At 38.1% G+C, this 13,603-nt stretch overlaps 1 protein-coding gene across 2 annotated transcripts in view; it reads right to left on the bottom strand.

The window, feature by feature from the left end:
- DDC (dopa decarboxylase) overlaps positions 1 to 13,603 on the bottom strand; it is a 78,668-nt gene that overhangs the window by 38,211 nt on the left and 26,854 nt on the right. For both annotated transcript variants that reach the window (XM_027798593.2, XM_005434459.4), the window contains exons 3-6: positions 10,209 to 10,322; positions 9,413 to 9,532; positions 4,056 to 4,190; positions 115 to 258 (exon numbers count right to left, since the gene is read on the bottom strand). In XM_027798593.2, coding sequence (XP_027654394.1) covers positions 115 to 258; positions 4,056 to 4,190; positions 9,413 to 9,532; positions 10,209 to 10,322 — 513 coding nt within the window. The remainder of the gene's footprint in view (positions 1 to 114; positions 259 to 4,055; positions 4,191 to 9,412; positions 9,533 to 10,208; positions 10,323 to 13,603) is intronic.

Genomic DNA, 13,603 nt, shown 5'->3' with positions numbered 1-13,603 from the left:
ATTCTACCTAGGCTGCCTATTGACCCTTCTGTTGGGGATGAGGTTATATACTCATGTCAAAAATAGCTTATCAGAAGCAATAAATCCACTGATTAATTAAAATCCAGTACTCACAAAGAATGGGATAAGGCCAGAAGCTTTGTCTTCATCCAAAACTTTCTTCAGGGCTGCACCACAAACACTAAATGTATCATCTGAAGAAACACTTTTAATCTTCACACTACCAATTAATGCAGCCCTTTCCACTGATGAATGAGCCTACAAGGAAATGAGCAAGTTTTAAGACAGATACCTTCTACTGGAACATAAGAAGTTCATTTGAATTTAAAAAGAAAAAAAATAATTTCTTCCAAGTAAAGCAATACTTGAGATCCTGGGACTGTTGCTGGTATTTAACATATACATACCTCTCCCTCTTCCATATAGATAGACAGACAGACACACATACATACACACACACAATACACTAATAGAAATCCTGAAGTATTCTCAATACCATTGCCATATGTCGTTCAGACAAGAGTTCAATTAACCTTACTGAGAGCTTTAATTAACATATTCACAGTTAGGTAGGATTGATTAAGAGCTTCGGGATTTGGCTCTAAATCAATGAAAAGACATGCCGATAATCAGCTTGGCTGATAATGATTCAGTTTCTCACTAGCATATTTTTATGGGGTGCAGCTTTGCTGAACTCAAGAAATATACGTCATAGTATGGTACAGACTCAAATATTTTCTTACCTTTTTTTTTCAGACTACTACATACTGACTAAATTGTGGTTCAATCATTCATTCATTTTGTTAGGCAATTCAGAATGACTCCAAATACATCATTTTATTGATAATTCCCCTTAAGTAATATATTTTAGACCATAAAGCACATCTCAGTAAATATAAACAAAGATATCACTAAGAAATTATTGTAAACGTGTTAAGTATTAACAGTAAAACATAAGTTTCACCAAAAAATACTCTCCTTTCAAGTGTGCCTAAACCCCGAAAAAGCTATTTTACCTTCCAACTTCTACAATTTCATGAATCATCATTAATCTGAAAAAGAAAAATTCCTCACCTTTTCATATTATGACTATTCTCATTCATAATCTCCATCCTACCCTTGTTGGTTCTTGCTAGTGCCTACAAGAACACTTATTAATTCTATTTTAAATTAGCATATAATAATGAAAAAATGATAATAAGCCGAATCATAGGTTGAACAAAACCAGATGAAGATAAATTTTTGCCTTTCAACCTCACATATCCCTGGAATGACATGTTTTAAAGGCAGATTTACTATTAACCTGTATCTCAGCGATGCATCTTGTTAAAGTACTTTGGTAAACTAATAGGCACTGACTCAAGAAAAGTCTAGACTTGAAATACAACTTTTGAAGTGGAAAACAATGTGTGTACCATAGCAATACCGTACTTCATTAAAGTGTACAATGGAAAGAGGTATTTTATAACTGATTTATACGAGAACTGCAAATAAGCTAACTGTAACAATACGTGGAGGTTGTTAGCCAGTCAGAATCTCTGAATTGCTTCTCAAGTTTCCCAACTTGTAGTAAGGCTCTCTGTTAACCACAGACATTCACAAACTTAAGGTTAAAACTGCCAAGATGCTTCTGCATTATAACATATCTTCAGTAACCTGCTGCTCCATGGAATTCCTAGTCCTCAGCAAAGTACTCGGGAATCTCCTACCGACAGACAGAAATCAGTGAAATGAGTGGGCAGCTAAGGGAACCAAATAAATATGGCAAAAAAAAGGTTGTTAAAGGACATGGCCTGAGAAAATTTGAAAATATCAAAAAACTACCCTGACTTCTGCCTGGTCCCAAACAGTCAGGTGTCTACTGTCAGCAGTAGCTGGAAGCTCCTCTCAGCCATGAGATCTCACATGCAACATCCTTTGCAAAAGAGGCCTCAGCCAAGATAGCCCAGGCACTAAAACAGACAGGAATCCTCCTCTGTGTCTCTAACCCCTGAAGCAGTTATTGGGGAAAGATTTGTTGCCAGTCCTGCTTTGTACTGATTAACACAAAGCAAAATTATTTCAATAGGATAAAGTTTTTCCAAAAATGCATATAAACTAAAATGATCTCCCAAAATATGAGATCTGAATTCAGCTTTCTCCTCTGGGTCTCCTTACTGACCAACCTTCTACCTCCCTCCTAATGCATTCTTGCAGTCTTGTGCTTTGCCAGTGTGTGGTTTTCTTTCCCACAGAATGGCTTAGGTTTACTTTCCTCTGTGGCTTATTACCTATGAGTCACACAGGTCTGTTCTTAATGCAGAAGGACCGGTGAGCTCTGCAACAATCTGCTTTGAAAGGTCAGCAATATCTTAAGGCAAATCCTTCTATAAACATAAGATCCTCTGACCTTCAGTAAGCAGGAACGCCTGTCAGTCTACATTTCAGGTCAGCCACTTACATGGGACAAAAAATGAAAACAAGTATAAGGCTTTGTGCATCACTGGGTCAGAGTTAGAGCTCTGGGACCACCATGTGTGCAAGACAGGCCTTAGGGCCCCTGATTAAAAAAAGGGACAAATGTCCTTTGTGCCTTTTAAAAGGTTATCTTTCTTCGTATTTTCTTGTCCTGACAATTCTCACCCTACAACTGTAGTCCCTTTTCCTACCAGCAAAGTGCAAGTGTACTTTTAACTTGTTCTCCAGTGCTTTTTAACATACACTGAGTAATCAATCAAGGCAAGCCTGAAACCTGTCTATTTTATTCTGCATAATCCAATATTACTTTAAACTAAAGATCAAGGACTAATAAAGTTTCTTCTGTCTTGGTCACAATTAGGTAAGAAAATGTCACAGCTACTGAGAGAAACATTGCTTGGTCCTTCAGCAGGATTAGTGTGTCAGAAAAGCATGAGCAGCAGAACTCACAAGACTTAATATTTGCTTTCAGTAACAATAAAAGTCTCTCATGGTCCTGGCCTGAAACCTGTCTATTTTATTCTGCATAATCCGATATTACTTTAAAGATCAAGGACTAAGGAAGTTTCTTCTATCTTGGTCACAATTAGGTAAGAAAATGTCACAGCTACTGAGAGAAACAACATTGCTTGGTCCTTCAGCAGGATTAATGTGTCAGAAAAGCATGAGCAGCAGAACTCACAAGACTTAATATTTGCTTTCAGTAACAATAAAAGTCTCTCATGGTCCTGGCCTGAAACCTGTCTATTTTATTCTACATAATCCGATACTTCTTTAAAGATCAAGGACTAAGGAAGTTTCTTCTATCTTGGTCACAATTAGGTAAGAAAATGTCACAGCTACTGAGAGAAACAACATTGCTTGGTCCTTCAGCAGGATTAGTGTGTCAGAAAAGCACAAGCAGCAGAACTCACAAGACTAATTTCATTAACAATAAAAGCCTCTCATTGTCCTGGCCTTCTGAGAATTTAGTCTAACTCAGTCTGCTAAATACCACTCACAATCAGAAATCAAGGATTATGTTTTCTGTTTTCTCATAAGATTTCTTTAGCTAGACTGATACACAGAGATCTTAGGAGAGTTTTTTTACTTACAAAAAAAAACCCAAAAACACAATGTTTTGGGCTTCTTCAAGTATTATGACCAATTTATTTTATATCCATGCTCTAGGTTTGTGTGCATTCACCACCCATGCATGCATACAAGGGGAGGGTGTATGTGTGTTTGTTAGCACATGCGTAAGTAGGAGGAAAATAATGCATGCCCACATGAACAAACAAGCCTAGAGGTAACAAAACATGCTTTAGACTTACTCAGCAAAACTAAAATTAACACCTTACTCAAGTAGCATTATCTACTTCAAACAAGCTCTTCTAAAGAAGCAATACTTAGGCAACACTGACTTCTGAATATTTATTTTTTGGATTATGGTAGCACACGTAAGATTCCAGACCAATTATGATGTACAATAAGATTTGAAGAAGCAAAACTGAATATTCACTAACCCTAATAGTTTATACTTAATTTCCCTGTCTATTGAGATGGCTGAAATCATTAAGTATAGACCCCACGTTTCTATGTTTTTGAGAGGTGCTCACCTGATCAGAGGCATAGGCCACAAGTCTGCTCATGATATCTGCTTCTGTTAGCTCAGGGTTTTCCAGCTGCACCCGTCTGATAGTTTTTGTTCTTGCAGCAAGCAGTGAAATCAGGGTGGTCTCGCTTGCACTTCCCTGTGGGACAAATTGAAGAGAGGTTTAAATGAAAGGCATTCTAGAAGAAGAAAGCAATATTTTCTTCTGTATGAATCTGCAAAGTTGTTAACAGAAACGGCATATGAGAAACTGTGCAATATCATGTGTTTTTCAGAATATGTGTGACAGCAAAAGAGGGTTTTCTATTTGACCTTCATCTCCTCCTTCCTGATGCCTCTGTATGCTGTCTTTAATCTCTATGATGTTGAGTTTAGGCACCAGCCTTGCAATCAGTTCTAGAAAGCAGATTTAAATGGATGTAAAAAGACTCTCAAACCAGGCACCAACCATTTGTTAACCAGTAACAATGGCAGACTAACTGTTGACTTCTGCTACTCTGGATTTTCATACATTTCTCTTCCATCAGAACCTGACTATCAACTCTCATTTCTCTCAAGCAACATTCAACATTGTAACATTATTTAATATTTAGAGTTACCCTGGGCAAGTCAATTACTGTGGCTAAAAGAGAAAAAACACTGGAAAAGCAAAAAGGCTATGATTCAGTATAGCTAACTGCATTTCAAGGTATGTTATGTATGTTTTCTTCATCAAAAATATATTGCTGAAAGGGACAGTCACTACTTCTAAACTGTACTTTGACTCACAAAACATGAGTTTCAATTGTATCTTGGATACTCTGTGATAACAAAGAGGGGAATTTTTTCTATCAATTGATTTCTAAATTTCACAAGAGAATACAAGTTCCCACAAAATCTTATGGTTTTCCTCCAGAACAGACAGATGAAACAAACCATGAATTTCAGTTGTGTCTTAGATACTCTGTGGCAACAAAGAGGGGAATTTTTGGTATCTGTAAATTTCACACGAAAATACAAGTTACCACAAATTCGTATAGTTTTCCTCCAGAACAGACAGATGAAACATGCTCTAAACTGCTTTTTTAAATTATAAGTAACAGTTTGAAAACACCTGTTCATACATTTCAATGGTTTTGGGTGTCCATATGCAAGATGGAGTTTTTAGGTACTTTCAAAACTGAATAATTGTCATGTGAATCTTCCTCTGCCAAGCATGTGACAGTGCAATGAATACAGTTGCTTGTATTAATAAGTATGTCTCAGAAATATCCCATGTCAACAAGCTAATTTTGGAGTGATGTTTCTTATCCTGTAGCAAAATTCTAACCTCCCTTTGCTGAAGACCTATGTATACTTACTAATTACCAAATGTTTAAATATTTGGAAAGTCTATTTCTTCCCTAAAGGTGGGCCTGATCCTACAGATTTCGTACATGAGACTGATCCCAGTGAACTCAAAACTTTCTCCTAATACTGAAGTTAACTGAGCTATTAATGTAAGACAAAGCTGCCTTCTACATATGTCAACATCTCAACAGTGAGTGAACTCTGAAACTCAACTGAACTCCATCTGAAATTCAACAGCCTTATGAACAGAGTAAGCAGGAAAAAGGACAGTCCCTAAACATTTACTAAATGTATTGCCATGACAAATATGTTTTATCTGCTTTTCCAGTGGTGTGGGTTTTGAGGAATGCAGACTTCAAGGTCTGCATCAGGACAAAAAGATGAACTGGAGACAATTTAGTGCATTTCTTACAGCTGCTGCTGCTGCATACAGCATTATGTCAACTGAGGGAAATATTACAGTTACATAATGGTATAGGAAAACAAATATCCCTCTTGGGTCAAGTAAGATAGAACTTCCATGTGAAGGCAAGGGGTGAATGAAATTCTGTCCATTAATTACAGAAAGCATAATCTGGCAATGTCCCCGTTCAATCTTACTCTGCATATGGTCTTTACCCAGGTATTCAGAATACTCATCAGAATATCTGAACACCGAAAAATCATGCCTGCCTGTAGTTCTCAAAACTCATGATGCAAGAGTGTGTGCACACAATTATCTTGATCTCACACATCAAGAACTTTACAGATCTGATTCATCTTACTTTATCTGTCTAAATAGTTAAATATCTGAGATAAAATAATTGTTTGGGGCCCCTTGGTAGTCAGTGGGAAGAGGTAAGCATATCCACAAAGCCATCTATTTTAGGCAAATCGTCTGGACTGAGATATATGGTTCCTCTAAAGTTACCTTCTTGTATGTTCAATTTCATCTGACAAAATGTGAGATGAATCTCACACAGTGTAAGTTTCATAATGAGAAACCTCTGTCCTTATGTCTTTGTTAGCAAAACTATTTCTGCCATGCTCAGCACAAAATCATCCAAGTAACAGTGAAAAAAAAAAATATCTGTGCTTCCTGACAGTCCTGTGAGCTAGAATATAATAATTCAGGTCCTGGGTGTCCAGCAGATGTGAGGAATGTTTTACAGTCAAGAATATCACCTATTTTCTGAGAAGCTGGGTTTTTTTCCTACGTTCTTTACAAGCAGTATACAATCTTCTAAAGAACCCTACGTAATCAGAAGACCTGCACAATGGGCATGTACTATCAGACAATGTTGCCTGAAATATTCTTTCCAGCAATTCAGCACATGAGAATACTTTTCATTTGTGCAAAGCACTGTAACTTATTATGATGTTCATACCATGAAGGCAGCAGTTCTGAGATCTGGACATTTAAGCCCTGACTATCCTGAAGAATGCCTGGCTGGACAGGCAAATGACTTAGGTTTAAGAATAGCTTCAGCCTTCTGAGGAGTGCCACAACATCCTGGTGGTTCATCCAGGCTGGTGCATAGTCAATGTATACAACAGTTCTTGTATGAATGACCTTACACAGAAACAAGGACGAAAGGAAAAGGGCCTGTTTCCCAGCTGAATCTTGCCTCCTGATACATAGGTGGGACATAGCCTAAAGGCATCTGAATCCAGCAGCTTGGAAATGTTTTTGTGTGTCTCACAATAGACATAGGCTTTTTCACCTTGCCTCAGTTTTCATGAGTCACCTTTTTCATACTGAAGCTTACAGTGTTCGCAGAACCTGGTTTGTAAGGCTCTTCTATTCACTCAGCACCAAAGTCTTGTGCTAAATATTTTTGAGTAAAAATCCCTTGGTTCCTGAACTACTTGGCTACCTGACAAGAAAGATCAATCAGCAGTGTTCCTTGCCAGGCCAAAGGTAGGCTGATTCTCATTTTGTTTCACCCTTAAAATACTTTTTCTTTGCAGAGCAAGAAAACTCTTTAAAATTCAAAGTAGGCACACTTTTCAGCAGTTTATCTAGAATAAACAGCAGGATATAAGCTTCAGGAAGAAAGTTGCTTTCTCACTTATTTTTACAAGCTGTTGTTTTCTCCTCTTGAATGCTGTATTCTGCATTAAGTGAAGGATGAAGATACCTTTCCTTTTACCACAAGCAAACAAAGGTTGCCATGGCAAGTAGGCTCAAGAGGCAGAAGAAATATCAGCAAGAGCTGACGTTCACGTCCACCAGAGCTCTGAACTGAAATTTTCTTTCAACTTTTGCCATTTTCAGGTGTCATCCTGCACACAACAAAGTGCTTCATATTGACATAGACTTTCAAATGTAATTAAGAGCCAATTTTCACAGGCTTAGCTTTACCCAATACCACAATAATTACTTGGTATTTACCGAGAGGATGACTGGCACTTTCACACGCTCATGTTGTCTTTGCCTCGCACGCTCTTATTTGTATCATTATTGTTTCAAGAGCAAGACAAGAAGATCTGCAGCACAAATTACTTCATTGTAAGCAGGAACAAGAGCCCACTTTCGATTCTTGAAACTCACTGGTTTCTGATTAAAATTATGGGCAATCCAGCACTGTCTGCCTGGAAGGGCAGTATTTCCTGCTGATAACCATCAGGAATAATTGCTTGCTTTCACTGGTACAAAATAAATACTGCTGAGACACATGACTTATTTCTTGAACATAACCCCCTCCCTAGTAATCCTGGTGATAAAGATCCTAACAGAGCAAGCAGATGAGTAAAGAATTTTACCGGAAATACACTAGTGTAGGTGCAGTTCTGCCTAGGACAATCACAGCAGTTGGGGTAAATTCATACTTGCCTGGGAAGATGTTGGGAAGAATTCATTGGAATATGCTTGTAAGCATTTGCAGCTGAGATTGAAGAAAGAAGCCACCACTTCTAGCATGTAATTCAGATGTATTTTAGAAGCCTATCTTAGGATAAAAAGGATTGTGCCCTGGCCTCCAATGACCAAACTCCAGAGATTATCAAAGGAGCACAGAACAATTATTTAAAATTCAGTCTTTTTCAAAGTGTATTTTAGTTAGATTAGTAGCTGTGACCAGAGTTCACATTTGCAGAAAGACCATGTGCTAGTGGAGCCATGGCTGACAAAAGATATAGCTTTATTACACATGCAAGTTTTCCCATTGATGATACATTCATAATCGTACAGATACTCTGTTCAGGCATTGTAGGCTTTCCTTAAGCAGTCAACATCAAGGTTTGGAGGTTTTGTTCTGTTTTCGATACTGCAGCATAGTACGAAAATTGTATTATCTACTGATAGAAACAAATAGGTTAAAATTTTAAGCAGCTCTTCATTTTAGTATAATATTCTAGTATTTCATTTTGTTGCATAAGGAAAACTTAAAATAATTTCAACTTCTTTGACAAAGATTGACAGATTTTCTACTACCTTCCATTACTTCTATTTATAGAAGAATCCTATGTTCTTGTCTGTTGCTTGATCTCTGACACTTATTTTCTGGGGGAAAAAAAGGAAGGGTGCTTTGGAAACTGACTGAAATAAACAATTGCACATGTATCAGGTGGACTTCATGGAAGCCTTTATAACCACTTTACTCAAAATCCTCAGTTACATTTCTGTTTGAGAAGGGTTTTTTTTCTATTTTCAGCTATGAAACATTGATACACATTGCTGATAAGTTAAGCTCACTTCACTGATAAGTTAAGCTCACTTCACTTGATCAACAAATTGAAGTTTCCATCCTAAATGATTTTTCAACATTATGATTTGAATTTTAAGCCCAGATTGTGCTGTTGAATTACTAGCAATTCTTCTCAGAGTGTTTCAGAATTCAGCTGCTCTGAAAACAAAGCCATTACTTTCATGAATGATGCTATCCACCTATGAACATTCTCACAGAGCAACAGTCTTTCTGAAAATGTGAAAGGAACCCATATAGCAGAAAAAAAATAATCTTTCCTTTATTAGTGTTTTGGTACAAAGGTTTTACAAAACCATGAAGTTCACAAACTCATCCCATATTTTTTTTTCATATCCTTTCTTACCTGAATGACTCCTCCACCTTGGCCATCTTTCCCAGCTAAAAACTCTTCAGGCAAATTAATCATCTTCCCTAGCCAATCCAGCATGACAGTCTCCAGCTCTGTGCAAGCTGGACTCGCAGCCTGTGTTGAAAAATAGAACAGAGGGAATAACCTCACTAGACCATGAAGAGAAATAGGATCTACCAGGGCAAGAATAACTCTTTCTCTCTCTGTTTTTTGACTAAAGAGGAAGAGACTAGCTGACTAACTTCACCAGCTAAATTAGGAACCTGAAGTCCATTTGTGCATGTTGTTTCTAATACTTACTGAAAAAATGTCAAACTGGGCCTCACATAGAACCATGACTATCAAATGTCATAGCTAGGATTTGCACCTTGCATAATTTTTTTTCTGACATCAAGTACCAACCTCTTTTGAGAAGAGCCCATCTCATATGAATTTGGGTTTTTAAAACACAATTTTACATTCATCCAGATGATAGGAGAAGTAACAACACCAGGTGATAGGCAACAGTCATACTACTTACTGAATTACCAGTAAGTTTGCACTGCTACCACTAATTCTAAATGCTGGTGGCTTCTCAAGGGCATAACTTCTATAGCCTTTTATTCCTGGAGTCATTCAGGGTGTCTATGTGAAAACATTAATTTAGTCATGGAAATTTACTTATAAAAATAGTGTTGTGACTTCACTATATTAATCAATGATTTAATTGAAGAATGTTCCTGAAATGCTTAAAATCTTGCCAAGGTGAAACACCATTACCACATAGCAGTACATACCCAAATAAACTTACCCAAGAGAAGCCCATACATCCTATTCCACTACACAACATATCTGCAAGAAGAGATGGGAAAGAAGAGCCTACAGGGAAGTAGGCAAAAAAGTACGGACTGTGCCAGTGAGTCACCTGTATTAAGAGAAAAACAGTCACTTTTAACAAATGCAGGAAGCAGAAACAAATTGTTACAGAATCAGGAAAGATTAGAGTTTGGGACCAGTCAACAGTTCTTGACTACCTGGCTGTAACACAGGATCCCATTTTTCAGAAAAGCTTCCCTTGTATTTTCTCAATTTATTTCTATCTTTTACTCAAACCAGGAATAAATTAGTTTTTGCCCCCCTTCCCAACAGTTTCAAAATCAGAGTTCTCCATTTTTCTACCTAGAAAACAAGAATTGCATGGGCAGTGGCAGCATGAGTTTCTATGCAGGGCACTGTCCTTGAGCCTCTGCTTTCAGGGACTCCTCTTTCGGTGTTTTGTTCTCATCTTCGTCATGCAACTGACTCAGCAAGAGTGTCTTCAGTGCAGCAGAGGTGCACAGAACTCTCTTGCCCACACTCTGGAGTTATTTGCAAAAAGGCAGGCACTGAATGTGGCCAAACAGCTCCTCATCACAAAACGAAACAATCCATTCCAGTACCCAGTATGTTCTGTAGGAAATTAAACTATCATCTCCCTATAACAAATTGTGATTTATATACAATTCCACTTTATATGTACTAATAAGAGACAACAACACAATAACTGTATAAATTGTAGTCAGTTGTCTTGCAGCAGCAGTATTTATCTTATGCAACATCTAACCAATTTTAAGGATCTGTGAGATACTTGATAGTGCTCCACAACACCAATCTAATAAAATCTGAAAACAGGAAATGTACTGCAATGTTCAGTGAAACAATGTAATATGATATATTTGGCAAAACCAGCTTTCACATTCAAGATAAAAGGCAAATTTTAGGAAAAAGTGCTTCTAGAGAATTAGATAAAGCAAGAATTCAGCACAATGTGTGTATCTTTCCTTAGCTGGAAATCCAGAGGCTGCTGAGTTACTGAAGCCTAGCCTTTTCTTACATAAGTTTTTCTTTTTTTTGAATACTGGAGTTTTGGTACAACTGGAAGATGGTAAGAGCATACATTCTCTCTTGCCTGGGCTCAGTATGTCCTTACTGTTTTGCTATACATTTCCATCTCGATGAACTTACCTTTCACATTCCCCTCTCTCCCAGCCTGTGATAAGGTTTCTGGTTCTGGAGCTAACTGAAGGATCACTGTACTGCACTGTTCTGCATGCTGCAGATATCCCTTTATTTTCTTTTCTAATCTTCTTCATGCCAGCAACCAGGTCTTCTTTAAGGGACATGCTCCATGCTAAGGGGAAACTGTCTTAACTCTTGTACACACAATGAATCAGATATCACTTTCTCTGCTGTAGGTACACCATATATAACATTTTGGGTGCCCCTATCTCTTTCATATGACAACAGCTCCTGTCCACTACAATTTTCCACTGTCTAAACTAGTTCTGTACCTGGTATGTTCAAGATTTCACTTTTACTGGTCACTAGGTCCAAACCTGCTCAAATCAGGTATCCAAAGACAAGCCACTGTGAACTTTTTAAGCTGTATCTCTTATATCTGCTCAGGATTTCTTTCTTTGCTGTAACAAAGTTGTTAAGCACTTGTGGCAAACACCTTCACAAATCAGAAAAAAAATGGGATGGGACGTGGCTCTTCACAGAAAAACAATAAACACATAACAAAATACTCAATAAACAGCAGTCCCTGATAGGACTTACATGCACAGACTTTCCCTGACGTCCATAATATGCCAGGGCTGCCACTGTTCATCTCCCTAGCAATAATCCTCTGTGATCTGTAAGACTTGTGACATTCATCCTGGGTTAATCAAGTTAAACTGCCTACTTGCTGGGAGCCATTTGTTTGATGAAACACAGCAAATTCCACTTGCACCACTCACACAAAGCAAAAAAGCCAAAAGCCCTAGGGCAAGTACAGCTGTGGTTCTTCCTCCTGACTCCCCTTCCCCCTTCTCTTGAAGCAGCTGTAAAATTAATTTATTTCACCATGTTGGAACAGACACACTTAGACAAATATTGCAAAGAGCGTGACATAATTGATGCTTGATTTTCCAGCCCTCTGCTGATAAACAGCGATACACGAGTGTCTTGGGTTCAGTAATTACCACTCTAATGCTTCTCAGAGACATTTTATTTCCCAGATTTCTTATAAGGGTGTCTGTCTTTCTGTATCTTGCTTAGTCTAAGCAAGAGTCTTCCTTTACCGCACACTAAGGATAGGTACTTCAGCTGAAAGTTCATAGATTAATGGGTCCAATGTGAGGAAAATTAGCATCTTCAGTGCTGCTATTTGCAGTTACAACTAAGCTTGATCATTTTTGGCTCTAAAAAAGGAGGAGATAAATTTCAAGAGAAAAGTCTGAGAGAGAAGGGTGACTCCCACTGATTTTTTTTTATATGCAGATCTTTTCCACCTCGGCTTCCTGCTGTGGGGATCAGAGTTCAGCAGTTGTTCCCTCAGTCTCTGTGTTAATGTTAGGAACTTAGCACCATTATGGTCATTATCATTTAGTGGACTACCCTTTAAAGGTCTACATCCAATTTCACAAGGTGTCTCTGTAAAGTTTTACCAATTATGAATGCTCCTATAGGGTAAAGACAGCAATGGATACTATGTTATTGCTTTGTACAATTAATTGATCCTCACTCCTCTGAAGGAACACCATTTTCACACTTTCAGTCATCAGTAGCAAATATCTGAACACAACTAATGCAGTAAAGATGTCAGCATGGAAGAAACAAGAATAACTTATGGGCCACTGATTGCTTATGGGCAAAACAAGGGTTTTTTATGACCTCTGTTGTATTATTCTTTATGAAGAAGCCCAGTTTTAAGACTAGTGGGACCCTCCTTGAGGATCAGCTCCTAGAAGGGATCCACCTGAATAACTGGGGCAAAAATATCTTCGCAGTCAGGCTCACTAACCTGGAAGGAGAGATTTAAATTAGCAAAAATAAGGGAAGGAGAGAAAAATCCAGAGTCAAGGTGGACCAAGTTGGCAAGCAAAGGGTGTAACGAGGACAACAGCAATCTTGAAAACAAGGTAGGGCTAAAGCAGGCACACCCCAAGTGTATGCACATAAATAAGGAAGTGCTGAGAGGACAGCTTTGTGGGGGGAAGCTCTTGTATCTTTTTTTGGGAAATCAGCACAAGTGGGTGCCTCTCTGAAGCACCTCTACGCATGGGGAACAAACAAGAGGAACTAGAAGGCTGTGTGCTGTTACAGCGTTGTGATCTCTTTCAGATCACAGAGATGTGGTGGACAAGGGGAGAGCACAAGATACCATTAAGACTTTTAATACTG

This window comes from Falco cherrug, chromosome 3 (genome assembly GCF_023634085.1).
Source record: "Falco cherrug isolate bFalChe1 chromosome 3, bFalChe1.pri, whole genome shotgun sequence".
In the NCBI taxonomy this organism is placed as follows: domain Eukaryota; kingdom Metazoa; phylum Chordata; class Aves; order Falconiformes; family Falconidae; genus Falco; species Falco cherrug.
Note: the sequence above shows the minus strand (reverse complement) of the source record. Positions and strands in the feature narration are given on the sequence as shown.